Source organism: Oryctolagus cuniculus, chromosome X (genome assembly GCF_964237555.1).
Source record: "Oryctolagus cuniculus chromosome X, mOryCun1.1, whole genome shotgun sequence".
In the NCBI taxonomy this organism is placed as follows: domain Eukaryota; kingdom Metazoa; phylum Chordata; class Mammalia; order Lagomorpha; family Leporidae; genus Oryctolagus; species Oryctolagus cuniculus.
The window spans coordinates 38,984,789-39,010,173 of NC_091453.1; the positions used below are offsets into that span (position 1 = coordinate 38,984,789).

At 39.1% G+C, this 25,385-nt stretch overlaps 1 protein-coding gene across 8 annotated transcripts in view; it reads right to left on the reverse strand.

Annotated features, from left to right (window-relative positions):
• The window catches only part of PFKFB1 (6-phosphofructo-2-kinase/fructose-2,6-biphosphatase 1), a 68,261-nt gene that overhangs the window by 27,614 nt on the left and 15,262 nt on the right, over window positions 1-25,385 (reverse strand). For 6 of the 8 annotated variants that reach the window (XM_008272667.4, XM_070067354.1, XM_008272666.4 and 3 more), the window contains exons 2-6: window positions 6,042-6,167; window positions 3,789-3,882; window positions 2,876-2,942; window positions 1,249-1,323; window positions 728-784 (exon numbers count right to left, since the gene is read on the reverse strand). In XM_008272667.4, coding sequence (XP_008270889.1) covers window positions 728-784; window positions 1,249-1,323; window positions 2,876-2,942; window positions 3,789-3,882; window positions 6,042-6,167 — 419 coding nt within the window. Of the gene's footprint in view, window positions 1-727; window positions 785-1,248; window positions 1,324-2,875; window positions 2,943-3,788; window positions 3,883-6,041; window positions 6,168-7,413; window positions 7,506-25,385 lie in introns of all 8 variants that reach the window. The other 2 variants (XM_008272669.4, XM_070067355.1) reach the window with 1 other exon arrangement.

Below are 25,385 nucleotides of genomic sequence, written 5' to 3' on the forward strand. Positions count from 1 at the left end.
GATCCCTAGCATATATGTTTGTTGTGAAAAATTAATGGGCTTAGTACCTGGTGCATACTAAGGGTTCCATACAAGGGGTCTTTACAAAGGTCATAGAAAATGTGTATTAAGAAAACAAACTATGCATGGATTTCAAAAACTTTTGTGGGGCTGGTGTTGTGGCATAGTGGGTAAAGCTGCGGTCTGCAGTGCTGGCATCCCATATGGGTGCTGATTCGAGTCCTGGCTGCTCCACTTCTGATCCAGTTCTCTGCTATGGCCTGGGAAAGCATAAGATGGCCCAAGTCCTTGGGCCCCTGCACCCATGTAGGAGAGAGACCTGGAAGAAGCTCCTGGCTCCTGGCTTTGGATCAGCCCAGCTCCAGCCAGGCTATTGTGCATTGTGGCCATTTGGGGAGTGAACCAGCAGATGGAAGACCCCCTTTCTCTCTGCCTCTGCCTCTCTGTAACTCTGTCTTTCAAATAAATAAATCTTTAAAAAAATTTTTTTGCACCAAAATAAACTTATCTTTTAATTCAATTTCTGTGAACTTTCTGAAGTGTCCTCATGCATGTTGGCTTCACTGAACTCCATAGGATCATTGTGGGCCAGGATGGCCAGGGAACTCCTCCATACGAAGTGGGAGGAGAAGCTCAGGGAAGAATACCTTCATTTATCTCCTAGAGGTCTTTTTAGGCATGAGCCAGACCTAAGGCAGAATAAGGAGAAAAGTTAACTGCTCCTTACCTTGATATTTTCAGCAATTACGCCAGGGTCATTACAAATAGATTCAATGAAAAATACCTACAAGAGAAACAGAAGAGAGATTTCTAGGAAGGAATTATGTTTAGTAGGATTCAAGCATAGCTTGGCTCCTTCTCAGTGGCTAAGTCATCCCCAGAGCCATCTCTGACAACATAATGTTTTCACACAGTGGTGGTTTCAGGCTTCTGAGTTTTTTGAGGCAGACTGACTTCAAGTTGAATGTCCCCAGATTGTTGCTTTGTGTTTTCACTGCAGTTCTTATACTTGTATATGCTTTTTGTTCTCCACTTCTTCCTCATGCTCCATGGCTTAATGTGGCACCAAACCTTTCTAGTTCTGCTTTGCTAGTTTTGACAGTATCCTGGAAATCCAGATGACCACATTAAAATGTGGTGCCGGTGTTGTTTGATTTAGCTGCTGTGAGACTGTTGGTTTTCCTTTTTTTGGGATTTGTGGTGGTTTGTGCTCCTATGCTCTAGATAAGAGTGGGAGTATTACTGTACCTTGTAACCATGCTCTTTAGCAAATTGCAGAATCAATGTCCGCCGTTCTCTGGTAGTATTGGTAGCATCAAACACCTAGAGACAGGTAATGACATTGGCTTAATCTGAATCCGGTGCTGATAGAACACCTACTTTTTGTCTATCCCTGTGCTAACTGGATGGCTTCATGCAGGAAGTAGAACTTGAACAGAGTCTTAAAATACAGCAAGAATTCAGCTTATGCCAATTTTACAAGTACCCTGTCTGCTTAGAAATGTACCAGACCCTGTGAGTACATTCAGGCAAAAGGAAAAGTGTAGGCTTTCATGAGGATCATTTTATAGTAACTGAATGAAGCCCAGCACTTGTCTTTTTTTTTTTTTTTGACAGACAGAGTGGACAGTGAGAGAGAGAGACAGAGAGAAAGGTCTTCCTTTTCCGTTGGTTCACCCCCCAATGGCCACTGCAGCCGGCGCGCTGCTGCTGGCGCACCGCGCTGATCCGAAGCCAGGAGCCAGGTGCTTCTCCTGGTCTCCCATGCGAGTGCAGGGCCCAAGGACCTGGGCCATCCTCCACTGCACTCCTGGGCCACAGCAGAGAGCTGGACTGGAAGAGGAGCAACTGGGACAGAATCTGGTGCCCCGACTGGGACTAGAACCCTGTGTGCCAGCGCCGCAGGTGGAGGATTAGCCTATTGAGCTGTGGCGCCCGCTCAGCACTTGTCTTGATCATAGTCACTGGGAGTTACTGACAGAGCAGAGCTAGAACTGGTCCTAGGTGAGGCTTCTTCCTCCCTATCATCTTCCTATCTAGACGTTCTCAAGAACAAGAAATAACTCCCTATGCCTATCATTTTAATGGGTTTATTTGCATATTTCAGGATCTCTTCCCTTGTTGGAACTTGATAACCCTACACCAACGACCTATGAGATTAAATTGGCACCATGTTTAGGTAAATCACTGGAACTTAAAAATCTTTGTACAGCAGTCTTAAATTCTAATATTTAATCCTGCTGAATTTTGGGGGTAGATGGCATAGTGTAGTGGTTAAGAATGGAGATTGGGGCCGGTACTGTGGCATAGCAGGATAAATCCACTGCCTGCAGTGCAGGCATCCCATATGGGCACCGGTTTGAGTCCCGGCTGCTCCACTTCCAATCCAGCTCTCTGCTATGGCCTGGAAAAGCAGTACAAGATGGCCCAAATCCTTGGGCTTCTGCACCTGTGTGGGAAATATGGAAGAAGCTCTTGACTCCTGGCTTTAGATCTGTGCAGCTACAGCCATTTGGGGAGTGAACCAGTGGATGGAAGACCTCTCTCTCTCTCTTTTTTTTCTCTCTCTCTCTCCCCCTCTGCCTCTCTGTAACTCTGCCTTTCAAATAAATAAATAAAATGTTAAAAAATAAAAAGAGTGGGGATTACAGAACTTAGATTCCACCTATGGCCTTGTGAAGTTATTTAATCTCTTTGTGAATCATTCTTCTGGGTTCTAAAATTACAATACCCTTTTCACAGAGAGAACATGAAATTAAATTATCAATATATGCAAAGTAATAAGAAAAATGTATAGCACATAGTGAATGCTGAATATGTATTAGCTATTCGCCATCCTAGCAGATAAGAATGGGTAAAATGAAAATTTCTTTACCGCAACATGACCTTCCTCATGGCTGAGATAGTTATGGACATCCTTGAGGGCTGCCAGGGCACATTGCCTGAAAAACACCAAGAAAAAAACAGAAACAATCCCTACCCCCAGATTGGGGTCCTCTTCCTCTTTCTGCACTACTTTTCTGTACCATCCTTCCTATGTCTTACACTAAATTATTCATATATTAAACATCTACATAGGATGTTTGATGTTCTAGACATCATGCCAAGCAGAGGGATCGCACAGTTGAAAGTGGCTCTATGTGTATAGATTAGGGCCAGGTATACAGTAACATACCCAGGAAAAGTGAGTAATGACTGAAGAAAATATTAAAGGTTCTAACATTTGGGCTAATGGGGCTTAAAATGACTAACTGACCTATGAACCCAGACAGAGCTTAAGTAAAAAGCCTTTCTGGCTTGGTAACACTGCAAAGGCATGACATTGGAAAAGACATTATCTTTTAAGTCCATTCTCCATGAACATTTTGGAGGCTCCCCCAGATTTATGCTTTCAGTAAAGTTCTCTTTATTGGATTCTATGATGAAGGCATGGATCAATAAATAAGACATAGGCTCAGTTTTGGAAGTGTTCAGAGTTTTGTAGGGAAGATAGACCTTGATGTTGAACTGATGAGACTGGAGAGATAAGTGGGGCCAATAACTAGACTGAGAAGTTTCTATAATCTCCTACCAGAAATAGTAGACTGTTCAAGGCTCTTGAGCATGAATGGTTATGACCAGAATCAGGCTATGGGCAGGATGGTGGAAAGGCTGTCCCAACTACCATTTGAGTCTAGGGGGCCTCCTCCCTGGTCTATGTTACTATGCCCCACTCCCCCAATATCTGACCAAAGGCCTCCCTCTACTGCAGGGGGTGAGCACAGATCCCTAAAATATTGGGTACTTACTTCCTGATAAGTAAGGCTTCCATGTTGTCTGGTAGAAAGAATTCATAGTTCTTGTAGCTCACTGCTTCTCTTCGATATTGGCCTAAATTAAACACTGAAAGCAGGGAGCCCCAGTGAAGAAATTGGGAAGATACCAGGGCCAAAATAGTTCCTTGTTGGGAAGGACCTTAGATATTGAAAGTATAATATGTACCTATAAAACATGCTTATAAAACTTTAAATTATGTCTGTCAGCTCATATATTTTCACAACTCTGCAAGGTAGGCATTATCCTTCCCATTTTATAACTGAGGAAACAAATTCAGAGATAGTAAATAACTTTCACCGTTAGTATGTGGGTTCTGGATTCCAACACAAGTCTTCTTGGCTCCACTATTCTACTTATCATCAAGTTCAAACTCTTTAAATTCCCAATTCCTTTGGAAAGATGAAGAAAGAGATTCATGGAGCAAAATCTGTCACTAAGAGTCAAACAGTCAGAGAAGTGGTGACAGATATAGACTAGACCCCCTGACTGTGAGGCCATGTTATGTTATTTTTTTTGTATCATGAAGAATCTAAATCCCAATCTCCAGGTCATGCTTTCCCACTTGCAGTTGTGGGAAGGAAAAGAGGAAAAAGTGAATAAGCACCCAAGGAGGTGATTTTCATTCATTCATCCAAAAATACTTTTGATGCCTACTTATTCAGGCAGGAAATGAGTTTGAAGTTTCAGATATTAACCAGATCTTTATGATGAGACCCTCAGAGAGCTCACAATTCAGCAGATGGGGCATTGAGTAAACCAGTAAACAGAGTTCCCAGCCAGTTTGTTAAACTGCTCTGACAGAGACAATATGTAGTCATGCAAAAGAATGAGGGCAAGAAAAGACCAATTTTACATGGGGTGACATGAGAAGGTTTCTTGAAGGAAGCAGAATTTGAAGCAGCTTTTTTTAGGGTAAGCATTCTTACAGGAAGGTATGGGGTTAGGGTAGGACACAAAGGTATTCTAGTTGGAGAAATAGTTTAAACAAAGGTATGACATTGGCGTAAACCAGAACATGCTTGGGTAATGGTGTCTGAAGCTTGAGAGGCTGGAAGGAACCAACTGTGGAGAGCATTGAACAACAGGCTACAGAGCCTGGCTTTGAACCTGAAGGTCAATGTGAATCTTGGAGGCTGTAGGAATGATTAGTTTTGTGTTTTGAAATATGAGTTTGGAGACTTCTGTGGGAATTGAGTGGCATGTAGGCACACAGGAAGCAAGGGGACCAGGGCAGAGGCCCTACTCTCAGCAGAAGCTCCTCAGAGTTTGCAGTCACCTGTAAGAGATGCTCCTTTACTTCTTTTCTGCCAACATCCTGCTCCACCCACAGAACCCAGATCACTATACCTTATCTGGGAAGCTTTTGTTGTCTTCCTATTAGTAATCCTTTCTGTGAGCCTCCTCAACAATCTCCTCTAGGGGACATGAAGTATTCTTATGCTTCCTAGCCAGGCTGAAAAACTCTTCAAGGCAAGGCTTGAGTCTCATCCATTTTCTTATCTTTAATGCTTAACATGGGTTTTGACACATGGGAAACTCCTTACTGGTGAATTAGATAAAGACAAAGTAAATGAAGGGAATGAAGAAATGAGAGAAAGATGAGAGAGTTGGAACAAGAGAGGAAGGAATGGATGGAAGGAAAGGGACAGATTGGATGTTGGGATGGGGAAGAGAATGGAGAACAAGACAGATAAAAGGACAGTACAGGGCCGTCCACTCCCCCATCCACACCCCATCAGTAGAATCATGTATAAGAGACCTGACACTAAGTATCAGGCTTGGAGTCAAAGAGACCTGGTTCATATCCTAGTTTTGTTACTTACAGTCATGTGCTTATAGACAAGGCACTTAACTTCTTGGGTCTTAGTTTCCTCAGTTATGAAGTGGTAAAGGAATGCTAATGCTAATAAAACACTAATATTGGTATGCTAATAATAATAATGGTAATAAAATAGTATGCTACTTATAGGGTTATTTTGAGGTCCTAGAACTCCTTGAGAACAGATATTTAATCTTAATAGTTTTTCTATGCCTAGCACTCAGCATGGAGTTGAACAAAGAATGTGTGCTCAAGAAATTGTAAAGCTTATAAAAATGTAGTGGTAGTGCTACTAATCCTAGTAGTAGTTGTGATGAAGCATATCTGGTACTGAGGGTTTGACCTGCTACCTTCATTGGTTCTAAGCCTATAGAGGGTTATACAATAAAGGGTTTCAGAGACATACCTTTAGTTGGTGTACCTATCCAGTTGAGATATCGTGTGAGCTTTGTGGAGATGTATGTCTTCCCTCGAGCTGGTAAACCCACCATGATCACCATTGTGGGAGAATTGGTAAACTGGGGTACGGATGCTGGAAGAGAAACAGTCTCAAAAGCTTATTTTCCAACTCACATGATCTTCTGGTATCAGTTCTGAGATGTAGAGCTGGAAAGAGCATCTCTCCCACTATTACAACAAGAAAAAAAAGTGCTGGAAAACTGCAAATCATCTCTTGACCTCATTAAATAGCTAAGGCTGCAAACTGCTAACCCCAAATCTGTAGAAATAGGCATCTGCAGGGAGCAACAGGACCCACCCTTTGCCTATCTGGTGCAGATACCACTACACAACATATAAACTCATAAGAAGATTTAGCTAAAAATTATTAATGAATTGCTAAAAGCTGGTTGTGGGCTAGTGTGAGAAGCCCATGGGAACTGATAACAGGCAACTCAATACACTTTTGTGGAATCTTCCTCCAGGAATTTCACCAGGTGCTGACAGGAAAGAATGAGAAAACTCCTAAGAAAGGTATCTTACAGTTTTGACTTGGGGAAGGGAACAGAATGGCAGCCATTATCAAAATTTGCCAAGACCATTTTCTCTTTATTCTCTATGGAACAAAAGTGTTAAATTCTCTGGAAGAAAGGCAATAAAAACTGCAGCATGAGAGCACTGTGGAAACTCACTGCAGCTGGCCGAGCAAAACTACCAACATCATTGATTGGTTTGTCTACATCAATCTACTGTTATCCGCCCAAAAGAGAATAAAAGCCTTAATCTGCAGCAGAAAGGTCAACAGAAACTGAGGGGGATGAGTGAAAACTCACTACAACTGGGGGAGAAAAAAAAGGGGGGCCTATTTTAAACCAAGTAGGGCAGGAAAACGTGTTGGGCTTGCAATTACATTTGGAGGAGGGACAGGAGTACTCATTAGGGTCACAATTCCAACACTCAGGATAATTCTGTCTAAGACTAAAACCTAGCAAGAATAGAACAAAATGTTTCTAGTCCCTTATTCCCACTACCAAATTAAGAAACATCAGTAAAAATAATAGTGGGATTAGGTGTAGGACACGCACAAGATTGTGGGAGCAGCACAAAGGGAAGAATGAAGTTAAGGAAAAAAAAACAGTATAAAGAGATTAAATGATCACAATGACTAGACTCAGCTATGACACAGATGTTGGAATTACCAGACAGGTAATTTAAAACAGCTATAGTTAATATGTTAAAGGCTCTGTTGGAAAAGGTAGTTGGATAGGTAATTTCAGTAGGGGGTGGAAAGTATAAAAAGGAAATGCAAGCACAAGGGAGAAAAAAATACAGTAACAGACCTGAAGAATATCTTTGATGTGCTCATCAGTGGACTTGACACAGCAAGGAGGAATCACTGAATTTGAAGACAGGTCCATAGAAATTATACAAACTGAAGAGCATAGAGAAAAGAAGGCAAAAGAGAAAACAGAACAAAATATTCAAGAACTGTAGGACAATCCCAAACAGTGTATCGTATGTGTTCTAAGAATACAACAAAGAGAAGAAAGAGAAGAAGTAGAAAAAAATTTTAAAACACATTCATAATGGCTGAAATTTTTCAAAATTAGTGACTGACACCAAACTGTAGGAAGCTCAGAGAACACCAAACATGTAAATACCAAAAACAACCAAACCAAACCAATCAAAAAAAAACCAAACAAACAGAAAATAGAGACAAAAATAAAAACTTAAAGGAAGCCAGGAAGGAGGAGCTGTAATGGAGAACACCTTACCCACAGAGTAACAAAAAGAAGAATTACACTAGACTTCTTGTCTTAATCACATAAGCAAGAAGACAGTAGAATGAAAACTTTGAGGTATTGAAAGAAAAAAAGTCAATTTAGAATTATAAATCCTACAAAAATATCCTTCAAAAATGAAGGCAAAATACTTTTCCAGATAAAAGCTGAGGAAATTCATAACCACTAGGCTTGCTTTATAAGAAATATCCAAGATAATTATTTAGGCAGAAGGAATATGACATAGGTTAGAAAACTGTCTACAAAATTAAAGGGAGAGTTTCGACAAGGGAATATATGAAAGCAAAACATAACTTTATTTTTCACATTCTTAAATGACCTAACTATAAACTAAGTTTATATGGACCATCAAAGAAGGAGGTACCTTTCTCTGAAGGGAAGAGAGAACTTCCACTTTGACTATGACCTTGTCTAAATAAGATTGGAGTTGGCGAACTCAAAAGGCTTCCATAGCCTTGGCAACTCATGACAAGAGCCTAAGGTGATTACTGACGCCATAAACAAGAATGTCAATTGTTAAATCAACAACAGGAGTCACTGTGCACTTACTCCCCAAGTAGGATCTCTGTCCTTAATGTGTTGTACTATGTGAATGAATGCTATAACTAGTACTCAAACAGTACTTTATACTTTGTGTTTCTGTGTGGGTGCAAACTGTTGAAATCTTTACTTAATATATACTAAATTGATCTTCTGTATATAAAGTTAATTGAAAATGAATCTTGATGTGAATGGAATGGGAGAGGGAGCAGGAGATGGGAGGGTTGCGGGTGGGAGGGAAGTTATGGGGGGGTAAAAGCCACTGTAATCCAAAAGCTGTACTTTGGAAATTTATATTTATTAAATAAAAGTTAAAAAAAACTAAGTTTAGAGTTATAATAGTAATGATGTATTGTGTGATTATAGCACACAGAAGAATGAAATGAAACACAACAATGAGATGAGGAACAGGGAGAAGAAATTGGGAAGAACATGTTATAAGGTACTTACACTACACATGAAGCTGTATAATGTTATATGAAGGGGAACTCAAATTTTCTAAAAATATATGTTGTAAACTCTAGAGCAGGGGTGGGGAATGTCCAGTCCTCAGGCTGCATAAGGCTGGCAAAATCATTTGATTTGGCCTTGCCAAGGCATCCACAGATGGAACTCAAAATTCAGTAAATCTATAGCAGGCTCATTTTTAAGTTGATTTTTATTATGGCCCGTGAATAATGCTATAAATATCCAAATGGCCTTTGGCAGAAAAAAAGATTCCCCAAGCCTTCTCTAGGGGAACCATTTAAAAAGTAGGGGAAAAAAGACATATAAATGATAAATGTAAAAGGATCATAAAAAATAAAGTAAGAAAAGACAGAAAAACATGGGAAAAACAACAAAACAAATGCAATGACTAGAGAATAGTTGGTAAGATAGATTTTCCCAGCAATGTCAATAATAACTTTAAATCTGAATTGCCTAAATACACCAATTAAAGACAGATTGTTAAACTGGATAAGAAAGCAAGACTTGACAATATAGTATCTACAAAACACATATAAATGAGTCTGATTCTGAGGCCTTCTTTTAACTCTGACTGAAATATAAAACCTTCATAGAATGCATGGATTCCTATATGAAAGCGAAAAAGTAAATTCTTATAGGTGAATCAGGGAAGAATATCAGTTTGAAGTACCACCTAAACAGCTGCAAGTTCGAAATTAGTTTTCCCCTTCAGTATCCTGAGCCTGAAATCAATATGGCATGAAACTCCGAAGTGAGCATTGTTTTAGAGACACAATGAGATGCAGGAGAGAGGCCTTATAGTTTGGGCTTGAGGAATGGCAAAGAGAACTAAGGTTCAGAGTGAGGGCACTCTTTGTTGTTGTTGTTTGAACTTCATCTTTAGTTCCACAGTGGACATAACAACAGCAAAGGCCCAGAAGGACAAGTGGCCCAGAATGGGAGCCCTTCCTGTAGGTGGAGCCACAGTGTCAAGAAGACACAACTGTTTCTGGAATTTGTACAACCATGACAGTGGGTAGTTTTTCAACACAGGACAGAAAACAAGAGCCCAAGGAGTTGGAAAGTACTAAAAAGATAATGGAGAGAGAAGAATTATGAAAAGTTAACTGCATCTCTAATTTATGTTTTGATCCTAATTATTATATCAAAGATTTGGAAACTCGACGAGCAAGTAGATCTCCACCCAAATCCCAAATTGGCCACTAGGTGGTGCACACACAGGACAGACCTAATAGTACTACTGCAAAAGCTTTGAAAATCGAACCACAATACACAGAAGATAAAGCATAAACATCAACCTTCTCCATAGAATATAAGAAGGATTGAGAATCTCACAACAATACTCACAATGTCTAGGATACAAGCTAAAATCAGCTAGCATGAAAATCTTAGCTGACATGGAAAGAGACAATCAACAAACATGAATGATGATATGATACTTTAGAATTATCTATTTAAAAATTGAATGAGTGATAACAAATGATCTTGGAACAGCTATTAAAAATAGAAAAACCATCAAACAAGTACAATCAAATGGATATTTTGAACAGAAAATACAGTAACTGAAATTTTAAAAATCTAGAATGAGATAAAAATCATAAATATTGAAATTATAATAAAAGTATACAATTAACAACTCCAAGCACATAATTTAACAGTAAAGTTTCTCAGAAAGCACAAAATGCCAAAACTCACCCAAAATGAAATAGATAATATGAATTCTTCTATAACAATTGAATTTTCAATAAAAACAATTCAGCCTAAATCCTCAGGTCCAGATTTGTTTCACTGGGAAATTTTATCATACATTAAAAGAAAAAAAATAGCACCAATTCTTTACAATCTCTTCAGGAAACTAGAAGACAAGAAAACACTTAGCAACATATTCTATGAGGCCAGCATTACAGTGAAAATGGGGCAGGCATTGCAGTGCAGTGGGTTAGGCCTCCACTTAGGAAGTGACATGCCATATTGGAGTGCTGGTTTGAGACCCAGTTACTCCATACATCTGTTCTAGCCCCCTACTAATGCATCTTGTGGGAGGGCAGCAGATGATTGCGGGGCAGCAAATGATGACCCCAAGTATTTGTGTTCCTGTCACCCACATAGGAGGCCCGAATGGAGTTCCTTGCTCCTGACTTCAGCCTGGCCCAGCTGTGTGGACATTTGGAGACTGAACCAGCGGTTGGACAATCTCTCTGTGTCTGTGTCTGTCTCTGTCTCTCTCTCTCTGTGTCACTGTCACTTTCAAAAATAGATGGATAGGTAGGTAGATACATAAGTAAATAAATTTTAAAAAAGAAATGCTAGGGGCCGGTGCCGCGGCTCACTAGGCTAATCCTCCACCTTGCGGCGCTGGCACACCGGGTTCTAGTCCCTGTCGGGGCGCCGGATTCTGTCCCAGTTGCCCCTCTTCCAGGCCAGCTCTCTGCTGTGGCTTGGGTGTGCAGTGGAGGATGGCCCAAGTGCTTGGGCCCTGCACCCCATGGGAGACCAGGATAAGCACCTGGCTCCTGGCTTTGGATCAGCGCGGTGCGCCAGCCGCAGCACTCCGGCTGCGGCGGCCATTGGAGGGTGAACCAACGGCAAAGGAAGACATTTCTCTCTCTCTCTCTCTCTCTCACTGTCCATTCTGCCTGTCAAAAAAAAAAAAGAAAGAAAGAAAGAAAGAAAGAAAGAAAGAAAGAAAGAAAGAAAGAAAGAAATGCTGGGGCTGGTGTTGTGGCACATTGAGTGAAGCTAGTTTGAATTCCTGCTGCTCCACTTCCAATCCAGCTCCCTGCTGATGTAACTAGGAAAGCTGTAGAGGAGAACTCAAGTACTTGTGCTCTTTGTACCCTAATGGGAGGCCTAGATCAAGTTCCAGGTTCCTGGCTTCAGCCTGGCCCAGCCCTGGAAGGGTAGCCATTTGGGGAGTGAACCAGGAGATGGAAGGTATCTCTCTCTCTCTTTCTCTCTCTCTCACTGAACCAGTGGATGGAAGGCCTCTCCGGCTCCCTCATTCTGCCTCTCCCTCTCTCTAGGTGAACCAGCAGGTGGAAGACTTCACTCTTTCTCTCTGTCTCCCATATTTCTCTCTGTCACTGTGTTTCAAATAAATAAAATAAAATCCTATAAAAAGAAAAATACAAATCTTTATATCTCATGAATAGATATTTAAAAATCCTCAAAAACTGCAATTAGAATTTGATCATATATAAAATTAAAAATTAATACACCATGATGAATAAAATAGCTTCTCCCAGGTATGCAAGATTGGTTCAATATATAAAAATTAATCAAAGTAATCCATTCTAAAGAAAAAAATCACATTATATCAGCAGATGAAAGAAAGGTTTGACAACATAAAAGCTTCACTCATGATGAAAAATTTCAACAAATTGGGATTACAACGGCACGTTTTCAACCAGAAAAACCTATAGGTAACATCATGTTTTTTTGACAGACTAAATGCTTTCTCCCTAATTGAGGAAGAAGGAAAGGACATCCACTCTCACCACTCCTAGTCAATATAGGACTGGAACTTCTAGTCAACACTAAAAGACAAAAAAAAAAGGAAATAAAATGCATACATATTATAAAGGAAGAAATAAAACATGATTTTTGTAGAAAAATCCCAGGAAATCCATAAAAAAACTCCTAAAACTCATACGTGAGTTTATCAAGTTGAGGATACAACGTCAGTACATAAAAGTCATTTTTCCATATAATCAATGAGCAATTAAACACAAAAAGATTTTAGAATCATGGTTACCATAGTTCTAATAAGAGAAAATATTTAGGTGTAGGTGGAACACTAACAAAATATGCATAGATTGTGTATGTCATAAACAGCGAAATGCTGTTGAAAGAAACCAAAGAACTAAATAAGTACAAAGACACATAGTAGTCATGGATTAGAAGACTCAATGTAGTAAAGATGTCCATTCTCTACAAAGTGATCCATGTATTTAACATAATACCAATCAAAAATCCCATAAGGATATTTTTAGATATAGAAAAGCTGATTCTAAAATTTATTTGGGAAAAGGAACTGGAATGCCTAAAATAATTCGTAAATAAAAACAATGTTTGAGGAAACTACCTGATTTTGAGACTTACTATAAAGATAGTATGCTATTGGCAAAAAGACAGCCATATAGGAGTATTCAACGGTTCACAGAAAATGTGTATTATGAAAAACCTATGTGAAGACTTCAAATTTTTTTTATTTTTAAAGATGTATTTTATTTGAAAGGCAGAGTGACAGAGAGAGAAAGAGAGGATGAGGGAGAGGGAGGGATAGAAAGAGAGAGAGAGAAGGAGGTCTTCCATCACCAGTTCTCTCCCTAAATGGCTACAACAACCGAGGCTAGGCCGGGACTGGGCCAGGCAGAAGCCAAATGCCCGGAGATACATTCAGTCTCCCATGTGGGTAGCAGGGGCCAAGTACTTGGGCCATCTTCAGCTGCTTTCCCAGGAACTTTAGCAGAGGCTGGATGGGAAGCAGAGAAGCAAGAAGCTGGGAGGTGGCATTTTAATCTGCTATACCACAATGCCAGCTGCGAATTCAAAAAATTTTGGTACTTATCTGTTAATTCCATTTTCCATAAACTTTTGGAGGCGTCTACATAGATCAAGGGAATAGAATAAAGAACCCGAAATAAACCCACTTAAATACAGGCAACTTATTTTGAATAAAGTTGCAAAGATAATTCAATGGAGGAAATAGAGGCTTTTCAACAAATGAGGCTAGAATAATTGGAAGTCCATATGCAAAAAATGAACTGCAACACATACCTTAAACCTTATGCAAAAACTTGAAATGGATCATAGGCCTAAATATAAAACATAGAACTATAAGATTGATAAAAGAGAATATAGGAGAAAATCTGTATAATATTGGGTTTGGTGATAAGTACTATCCATAAATGAAAAAAATTGGTTATGTTGGACTTTAAATTTTTTATCTGTAATAAATTTTAATCTATAGAAATTTAAATTTTTACTTTTATGTGAAAACCTTTATCTGTAAATGACACTGTTAAAGAATAAAAAGAAAAGCCACCATTTGGGAGAAGATATTTGCAAATTACATATCTGGTATAACCAGAATTTAACTCTTAAAACTGCACCAAAAAAGACAAATTCTAGGGGTTGGTGCTGTGGAGTAGTAGGCTAAGCCTCCACCTCTGGCACTGGTTCATTTTCCAGATTCTCCTCTTCTAACCCAGTTCTCTGCTTATGGCCTGGGAAAGCAGTAGAAGATGGCTCAAGCACTTGGGCCCCTGCACTCGCATGGGAGACCTGGAAGAAGCTCCTGGTTCCTGACCTAGGATCAGCTCAGTTCCAGCTGTTGTGGCCATTTGGGGAGTGAACCAGCGGATGGCAGACCTTTTTTTTTCTGTCTTTCCCTCTTTCTGTAACTCTCCCTCTTAAATAAATAAATAAAATGTTTTTTAAAAAAATCCCACCTTCTTAAAAAAAGACAAATCCTAATTTTAGCAACTGGCAAAGGATATAAGCAGATATTTCACCAACCAAAATACACAGATGACAAACATCCTCAATCATGGGAAACACAAGTTAAAAGTGCAACGAGATACACTTTAAGACATAACTATTAAAATGATTTAAAATTAAATATGTATATATCTATGACAATAACAAATACTGACAAGGATGCCAAATGAAAGGAACACTTATTCATTGTCAGTTGGGATGAAAAATGGTTTAGACATTTGGGAAAATCATTTGGCAGTTACTTTTAAAATTTGACATGTACTGGACATGTGACCCAGTATTTTTCCTCCTAGATATAGCAACTCATTTCCATTCTTAGCAAGTGAATTGAAAAATTAACTTCACACACACCAAAATACACACACACACACACACACACACACACTATATATATATATGAGTCTTTATAGAGTCTTATCAAAAATCATTAAAAACTAGAAACAACCAAAATGTTCTTCAACTGATGAATGGATGAATGGACAAACAAACTGTGGTACAAGCATAAAGCAGAATACCATTCAGCAATTAAGAGAATCATTGATTCATACAACTAGGATGAATCTCAAATGCTAAAAAGAAAGAAGCCAGATCCAAAAGCTGACATATAATTCCATTTACATGACATCATGGAAAGGCAAAATTATTCTAATAGAAAAAAGATTAGTAATTGCTGGGGGCTGAGGGAGGTCAGACAGCTTAGCTATAAAAGGGCTGTACAAAAGAATTTTTGGAGTCATGTTATTCTCTGTGATACTGGGGAAATGGATATCTGCCTGGATTTTTATATGAGTATTTGTAAAACCAACAGAAATAAATTTCGTTGTGCTCAAGTTTTTAAAAATCAACTGAAATATTCTAAAATAACATGGTACTGAATGTAGTTTGCAATGAATGGATCTAATTATATTATAAGTGTATAGCATAACTTCACAAAACAGGGTAGAGATAGATAGAAATAAATAACTATGGAAAATAGTGTTTTGACTGGATATTGTCAGATAAATGATACCGTCAGATAAATGACAGAAAAATAACTGTGCAGGGCTGTATTCTAATTTATAGTTTTTTTTTCTCACAGAAGTATGGGTTAACAATTCTGAAACTATCTGTATAGTAAGGTTGAACACATTAATAAGCAAATTGAAGATAATGAGAGAATATCTAGAATGATGCCCTGTAATTCTGGTGTAGGGTCAGAAATATCAGTACTAATTCAGTACTGTGTTTTTCAATATAAATAAATACATACAGAAATATACATGTGTTAGAATGCACACAAATATTCTTTATTTTTGTCTTCTGAGAGTGAGAAGCAGTGATGTTCTAGAAGTAACAAGCACATCTGGCACCTGGATCGTAGCTTCTAATTACCATTTTTCAATTAAAGGACCCACAAATCCTTAGAGAAATGGCTGAGGGATTTTGTGTGAAAAAGTAAGGAAGAAGGAGGGCAATATAGATAGGTAAAGCACAAAGAAGTTTTAGAAAAGTAAAACTATTCTGTATGATAAATTTGTTCAAACCCATAGAATGTGTACCAGAGTGAATCCTAGTGTAAACTATGGACACTAAGTGATAACTAATGTGTCAAAGTAGGTTCATCAATTGCACAAAATACCACTTTGGTGGAGGATATAGATAATGGGAGAGACTACATATGTGTGGGGGCAGGTGGTATATGGGAAATTTTACTACAAACCTAAAACTGCTCTGAAGACCAAAGTCTATTTTTAGAAAAAGACACAGAAGCCAACTTAAGAGAGCTTCTAACAGCAAAAGATGGAATAAGCTAACCGACAAAATAAATAAATACACTATGGAATTATCATTCAAAGATTAAGTTAAATATTTATGAGCCCATACTGTTATATGTAAATAATTGAATAAACAAACAGTGGAGAAGGGCAAAATCTTCTTTACAGAGATATTCTGAATAATATACATTAGAAGGAAGGGGGAAACAGACAAACACCATTAGAATACCACTGTAATTGTTGCAGGTGCAATCCACTGATGAATGCTAAAGTTTGTAATGGAGACTTTAAGGAGAATTTGAATATTTGCATAGGTTCTAAGAACTTTACCCAAATTATTATGGTGGCTTTAATATTTTCCAAAAATATTTAATACTTTTCCCTCCAGGATGTGGCATTTAATTCCCCTTCACCTGAGTGTGGACTGGACTTAATTGACTCATTTTCAAAGAATAGAGTTTGGAAAAGAAAAATAATAACCAGACAGATCTCACTTAATAATAATACTTAATAAAGTGTTCAAGGGTAACATCATCAGTAGTAAACCATGTTCCCCCTAAAACCCGTATAGAATGTCAGTATAAACACGAGAAAATACCAAAAAAAAAAAACCCCAGTTGAAGACCACTCCATAAAACACCTGACCCAAATTGTCAAGTACATTAAAAAAAAAGACTGAAAAACTATCATAGCCTGGAGAATTCAAAGGAAATGTTGCAATTAAATCCAAGATGGAATGCTAGATTTGATCTTGGAATAAAAGGGGCATTAATGGAAAACTGAAGAAATCTGGATAAATTCTCCAGTTTAGTCGATAGTCATGTGGTGATATTAATTTCTTAGTTTTGACAAATCTACTATGTTTATATAAAGTGCTAATATTAGTGGAATATATAATATTATATATAATGTATATTATAATATTATAATATATATATGGGTGAAGGTTACACAAGACTTCTTTTTAATATTTCTGTAAAATCAATATTATTTCAAGATAAAAAGTTAACAAATAAAAAGTTTACTCTCATGACTGGCTTAGGCAGCCATTACTTTTCTGAGATTTTTCTCTGTTTTAGATAGTACCTTAAAGTGGGTAAACTTTATTTCTCTCACCATCAAATCTTGCTTTTAGAAACGGTTCATATGACAACCAGTTACCATTTTCCCAAGCTCTTTTGCATACATCTAGGTAATTTTAAATAGTATAGTATCTTCTTTTTCTTTCCAACTTTTATTTAATAAATATAAATTTCCAAAATACAACTTCTGAATTATAGCAGCTTTTCCCCCCATAACCTCCTGCCCACCCACAACCATCCCATCTCTCACTCCCTCTCAAATCCCATTCTTCATCATGATTCATTTTCAATTATCTTTATATACAGAAGATCTACTTAGTATATACTAAGTAAAGATTTCAACAGACTGCACCCACAAAGACACACAACGTATAAGGAACTGTTTGAGTAGTAGTTTTGCCATTAATTCTCATAGTACAACACATTAAGGGCAGAGGTCCTACATGGGGAGCAGGTGCACAGTGACTTCCGTTGTTGATGTAACAATTGACACTCTGATTTATGACCTTAGTAATCACCCGAGGCTCTTGTCATGATGCTAAGGCAATGGAAGCCTCTTGAGTTCACCAACTCCAATCTTATTTAGACAAGGCCATAGTCGAAGTGGAAGTTCTCTCTTCCCTTCAGAGAAAGGTACCTCCTTCTTTGATGGCCCATTCTTTCCACTGGGATCTCACTCACAGAGATCTTTCATTTAGGTCATTTTTTTTTTTTTTGCCAGAGTGTCTTGGCTTTCCATGCCTGAAATAATCTCATGGGCTTTTTAGCTGGATCCGTATGCCTTAAGGGCTGATTCTGAGGCCAGAGTGCTGTTTAGGACATCTGCCTGCTTCCCATGTTGGATCGTTCCCTCCTTTTTAATTCTATCAAATATTATTAGCAGACATTGGTCTTATTTATGTAATCCATTCGACACTTAATCCTATCTTTTTGATCAATTATGAACTTAAACTGATCACTTTAACAAGTAGGATGGCATTGGTACATGCCACCTTGATGAGACTGAATTGGAATCCCCTTTCTAGCTCTACCATTAGGGGTAAGTCCGAGTGAGCATGTGCCGAACTGTACATCTCCTCCCTCTCTTATTCCCACTTTTATATTTAACAGGGATCACTTTTCAGTTAAATTTAAATGACTAAGAATAGTTGTGTGTTAATTAAACGGTTCAACCAACGGTATTAAGTAGAACAAAACCAGTTCCTGGAGCAAGGACAGTCTATTCAATAAATGGTGCTGGGAAAACTGGATCTCCACATGCAGAAGCATGTGTCTGGGCTGGTGCCGTGGCTCACTAGGCTAATCCTCCGCCTTGTGGCGCTGGCACACCGGGTTCTAGTCCAAGTCGGGGTGCTGGATTCTGTCCTAGTTGCCCCTCTTCCAGGCCAGCTCTCTGCTGTGGCCAGGGAGTGCAGTGGAGGATGGCCCAAGTGCTTGGGCCCTGCACCACATGGGAGACTAGGATAAGTACCTGGCTCCTGCCATCGGATCAGCGTGGTGTGCCGGCCACAGCGCGCCGGCCGCAGCGCGCCGGCTGCGGCGGCCATTGGAGGGTGAACCAATGGCAAAAAGGAAGACCTTTCTCTCTGTCTCTCTCTCTCACTGTCCACTCTGCCTGTTAAAAATAAAAAAATAGGCTAAAATAATAATAATAATAAAGAAGCATGTGTCTTCCCTACCTTACTCCTTACACAAAAATCCACTCAACATGGATTAAAGATCTAAATCTATGACCTAACACCATCAAACTATTAGAGAACATCAGAGAAACCCTGCAAGATATAGGCACAGGCAAAGACTTCTTGGAAAAGACAGCAGAGGCACAGGCAGTCAAAGCCAAAATTAACAATTGGGATTACATCAAATTGAGAAGTTTCTGTACTGCAAAAGAAACAGTAAGGAAAGTGAAGAGGCAACCAACAGAATTGGAAAAAATATTTGCAAATTATGTAGCCGATAAAGGATTAATAACCAGAATCTACAAAGAGATGAAGAAACTCCAAAACAACAAAACAAACAACCCACTTAAGAGATGGGCCAAAAACCTAAATAGACATTTTTCAAAAGAGGAAGTCCAAATGGCCAACAGACACATGAAAAAATGTTCAGGATCACTAGGCATCAGGGAAATGCAAATAAAAAACACAATGAGGTTTCACCTCACCCGGGTGAGAATAGCTCACATACTGAAATCTACCAACAACAGATGCTGGCGAAGATGTGGGGAAAAAGGGACACTAACCCACTGTTGGTGGGAATGCAAACTGGTAAAGCCACTATGGAAGTCAGTCTGGAGATTCCTCAGAAACCTGAGTATAACCCTACCATACAACCCAGCCATCCCACTCCTTGGAATTTACCCAAAGGAAATTAAATTGGCAAATAAAAGAGCTGCCTGCATCTCAATGTTTATTGCAGCTCAATTCACAATAGCTAAGACATGGAATCAACCTAAATGCCCATCAACAGAAGACTGAATAAAAAAATTATGGGATGGCCGGCGCCATGGCTCACTAGGCTAATCCTCTGCCTGTGGCGCCGGCCCCCTGGGTACTAGTCCCAGTCGGGGCGTCGGATTCTGTCCCGGTTGCTCCTCCAGTCCAGCTCTCTGCTGTGGCCTGGGAGGGCAGTGGAGGATGGCCCAAGTGCTTGGGCCCTGCACCTGCATCGGAGACCAGGAGAAGCACCTGGCTCCTGGCTTTGGATCAGCACAGCGCGCCTGCTGTAGCGGCCATGTGGTGGGGTGAACCGACGGAAGAAAGACCTTTCTCTCTGTCTCTCTCTCACTGTCTAACTCCGCCTGGCAAAAAAAAAAAAAAAAAGAAATTATGGGATATGTACTCTATAGAATACTATACAGCAGTAAAAAAATGAAATCTGATCATTTGAAACAAAATGGAAGAATCTGGAAAACATCATGCTGAGTGAAATAAGCCAGTCCCAAAGGGACAAATATCATATGTTCTCCCTGATCAGTGACAACTAACTGAGCACCAAAAAGGAAACCTGTTGAAGTGAAATGGACACTATGAGAAACAGTGACTTGATCAGCTCTTGTCCTGACTGTTGAGGAACAACTTACTATTTTATTCCTTTTAGTGTTTTTTTTTGTTTTACTTAATACCAAAGTATAGTATTTTATGCAAATTGTATGTGGTAAAAAGCATATATTAGAAATTTCTATTTCTGGTGATATTTTGAACCCTTCCCAGTACAAAATATCTAAAAATACTGAAATCAAAACCAATTAAACATGGTTGAGCTGGTGTGAAAATAATGAAAATCCTCAGAGGCCAGAAATGAGGGGCAAGAAGTATAGATCAAAGCGATAAACATACATTAAAATCCATGGTTATGCTGGTAGCCTGGAGCAATGTTTTACAAACTATGGTTCATGATTCTTTAGCAGTCATGTAAACAATTTACTGGGTACACTAGGCAGGTTTTAATATCATCCCTATTGATCTCTAGCTCTTGTTATTGTGTAGATACACATTGTGTGGTCTCATTGGATGTGGGCTGAATCTAGTGAATCACTTTTAACTCACAGAATAGGGCAAAGGTAATGGGATACCGCTTTTCAGATTTTAGTGCAAAGACTCTGACCTCCATATTGTTAGTCCTCTCCTGCTCTCTCATTGGTTTTCTCTGCTGGAAGCCAGCTGTTATGTTGTGAGTGTCTCTGTGGAAAGATCCATGTAGAAGGAGCTGAAGATGATATTTGGCAAAGAAAAAACTCAACAAAAAACCTCGTGCTTCAAGGAACTGAATCTTGCTAACAACAATGTGAATGACTTTGGAAGTACATCCTCCTCAACCAAGAGAGTCATGAAATGACTGCAGCCCCAGTAAATACCTTGATTTGTAGCTTAGTTATAGATCCTGAGGCAGATATTCACTGATCTCATAGAACCTGTGAGATAATAGATGTTTGATGTGTTAAGCCATTACATTTTTGAGTAATTTGCTATATAACAATACATGAAAAATATAGTGGATGACAAAAAAAGCATTTTTTGGTTAAACATACATGCACATATATGTTTATGCTTATTGAATGGCAAACTGAATGTTTTTTTTCTGTAGGTCACTATCAAAAGACTGATGATATTCTGGTTTAAAATTTGGACTTTTAAAGACAGCATGCACACAGGACAATAAACAAAACTCTATGCATTCAAAGTAGAAGGTTGATCTCAGATCCTGTCTAAAGTAAGGACCCAACAAACTTGATATGACAGTGGTTGAAGAAGAAGCCTTTGACTGAGAAAGACTCTCTCAACTTTGGCTTGGTGGAGGGAAACAAAAGACAAAATAGAGGCTTCTGAGATTTCCTAATTCTATTTGCATGTATGCAAGTTTAGAGCTGAAATGTACATTAGCTGTGCAGGAAAAAAAAATAAGCCAACCCATACACATCCAGACACCCCCCCCCCCACACACACACATACAGAGAGAGAGAGAGAGAGAGAGAGAGAGAGAGAGAGATGTTTACTAAAAATCAATAGGAACAACAAATTGAAGAAGCTGAATTGCAAAAAAAAAAAAAAAAAAAGAAAAGAAAAAAAAAACAACTGGAATTTTCTGTTACCTAGTGCAAAATAAGCATGAGTGATAGTGATAGGGCTAAGCAGAGTTAGTGAGGGACAAAGAGCTAAGAGGCCTCTACCAGTAAGCCTGCACTTCCATTTGGTGAGTGAACCAGTGGATGGAAGAGTCAGTCTCTCTCTCTCTCTTTCTCTCTCTCTCTCTCTGTAATTCTGCCTTTCAAAGAAATACATTTTAAAATGAATCTTTAAAAAAAGAATTTGGAAAATGAGAATTTTGTTTTGTTTTGTTTTGGTTTGGTTTTTGACTTTTATTTAATGAATATAAATTTCCAAAGTACAGAATATTGATCACAATGGCTTCCCCCCCATAACGTCCCTCCAACCCGCAACCCTCCCCTTATCCACTCCCTCTCCCCTTCCATTCATATCAAGATTCATTTTTGATTCTCTTTATATACAGAAGATCAGTTGAGCATACATTAAGTAAAGATTTCAACAGTTTGCTCCCACACAGAAACATAAAGTGAAAAATACTGTTTGAGTACTAGTTATAGCATTAAATCTCAATGTACAGCACACTAAGGACAAAGATCCTACATGAGGAGTAAGTGCACAGTGACTCCTGTTGTTGACTTAACAAATTGACACTCTTGTTTATGGCATCAGTAATCACCCTAGGCTCTTGTCATGAGTTGCCAAGGCTATGGAAGCCCCCTGAGTTCACTGACTCTGATCATTTTTAGACAAGGCCATGGTCAAAGTGGAAGTTCTCTCCTCCCTTCAGAGAAAGGTACCTCCTTCTTTGATGACCCATTCTTTCCACTGGGATCTCACTCGTGGAGATCTTTCATTTAGGTTTTTTTTTCCCCAGAGTGTCTTGGCTTTCCATGCCTGAAATACTCTCATGGGCATTTCAGCCGGATCCGCATGCCTTAAGGGCTGATTATGAGGCCAGAGTGCTGTTTAGGACATTTGCCATTCTATGGGTCTGCTGTGTATCTCACTTCCCATGTTGGATCATTCTCTCCCTTTTTGATTCTATCAGCTAGTATTTGCAGACACTATTCTTGTTTATGTGATCCCTTTGGTTCTTAGTCCTATCATTATGATCAATTGTGAACAGAAATTGATCACTGGGACTAGTGAGATGGCATTGGTACATGCCACCTCGATGGGATTGAATTCGAATCCCCTGGTCTGTTTCTAACTCTACTGTTTGAGGTAAGTCAGCTTGAGCATGTCCCGAATTTTTTGACAGGCAGAGTGGACAGTGAGAGAGAGAGACAGAGAGAAAGGTCTTCCTTTGCCATTGGTTCACCCTCCAATGGCTGCCGTGGCCCGCGCACTGCGCTGATCCGATGGCAGGAACCAGGTACTTATCCTGGTCTCCCATGGGGTGCAGGGCCCAAGTAATTGGGCCATCCTCCACTGCACTCCCTGGCCACAGCAGAGAGCTGGCCTGGAAGAGGGGCAACTGGGACAGAATCCGGCACCCCGACTTGGACTAGAACCCGGTGTGCCGGCACCGCAAGGTGGAAGATTAGCCTAGTGAGCCGAGGCGCCGGCCATGAAAATGAGAATATTTAAAAAAAAAAAATCCTCTTCCGATTCATGCACTTTATCTATGTCTCTGCTTTAAATACATCTCTAATGCTGACACAAAAACTTTTAATAAATCCAGTTGGGGACCCTGTACACCTCGTAACAATACGTTCAGAGAGATGGAAAAAATTATCAAAATTATGCCAGAAAAACACGAGACTATCAAAACAAAATCACATGAGTTTTTTAAAGAATCAAATAAAAATTCTAGAAATTAAAAATGAAAGCAGTGAAGCAAAAGTTTCAATGTATGAGTTGAATAGCAAATTAAATAGAGATGAATAGATAATTAGGAAACTAAGAGTCTTGAAAAATTATATAGAAGGTTATATAGGAATAGGAAGATAAATAAATATGAAATAGAGCTTAATGATAAGGTCTATTATAGATCTAATTGCAGTTCCAGAAAGAGAGGTAGAATGTGAGAGAGGCAGTATCTGAATAAATTATATGTAAGAGAATTTTTTACAGTGGACGAAAAAAACCAGTCCTCAGGTTAGGAAAGTGGAGTAGGAAAGGAAGAAGAAAAGGAAGAAGAGGAAGAAGATGAGGAAGAAGAGAAGCACCATTTAGGGAAATAATAATAAAATTCCAAAACACTACATTCAAACAGATCTTAAAATCAGTCATGGAGAAAAGAGATTGCTTACAAGAGAAACAATTAGATTTGCAGTTGACTTTTCAACAGCAATAATAAAAATCACAGATGGTAGAATAATATCATTAAAGTGTTGTGAGAAAATAACTATTAACTCAGAATTATGCACTCTGAAAAAAGCTATCATCAAGAACAAGTATGCAGTAAACATATTTTCAGGCAAGTGACTCAGAGAGAATTTATTAACAACAGATTCTCAATAAGAGGGGCTCTATGAGATGTACTTAAGGCAGAAGAAAAACAGTCCAAGATGGAAGGGCTAGGAATCAAGAAGGAATGGTGATCAAATGAAACATAAAACATGTGGGTAAAGCTAAATCAACACAGACTTTAAAAAACAAAAACCATAAAGATGTCTAATTTGTGGACTTATAAAACAGCAAGCGGTTGCAGGGGTGGGGTGGTGGCCTTGTGGCATAACAGGCTAAGCTGACTCCTGCAATGCCAGCATCCTATATGGGTCCCTTATTTGAGCCCTGGTTCTTATACTTCTATTCACCTTCTGCTAATGTGTCTTGGGAAGCAAAGGAAGATGGACCAAATTCTTGGAGCTCTGCCACCCATGTGGAAGACCTGGATGGAGTTCCAGGTTCCTGGCTTCCACCTGCCAAGCCCCTGTTATTACAATCATTTGGGGGAGTGAACCAGCAGATGGAAGATATCTCTCTCTCTCTCTCTCTCTCTCTCTCTCTCTCTCCCTCTCCCTCTCCCTCTCCTTCTCCCAAACTCTGCCTTACAAATAAAATAAATCTTTAAAAAAGGAGAGAAAAACCAAGCGGTTTTAAGTTTGAGTTCCAAGAGCTTTGAAGTTGTTGGTTTCACCTTTACAACAATAAAAATTTGGTCAAACTGAAAATCAGTGATTTTTCTTGGATTCATTAGAAAATTAAGAGTATGGAGGAAACTTCCACCCTGAAATCTGAAGAAACAGGTACTTTCACAAATAGCATCTGAGATCTGCTTATCTAGAGAAAAAGGCAATATATATTAGAAGCCAGTAGGAATAAACAGCAATTTTGACAAACTGCTAGAAGTTGAGTGTAGGTTAACATGAGTGAGAAGCTCCCAGAGGTTGCAGTGTTAGGGGTCTCCACACTCTCACAGGACTTTTTTTCAGGGACCCTATAAGTCTTTTTAAAGATCTATTTATTTATTTTTGAAATTCAGAGTTACAGAGAGAGAGAGGAACACACAGACACAGAGAGAGAGAGAGAGAGAAAGAGAGAGAGAGAGAATGTTTCATCCACTGGTTCATTCTTCAGATGGCTGCAGTGGCCAGTGCTCAGCCAGGCAAAGCCAGGAGTCAGGAGTTTCTTCTAGATCTTGTGGGTGGCAGGGGCCCAAACATGAGGGC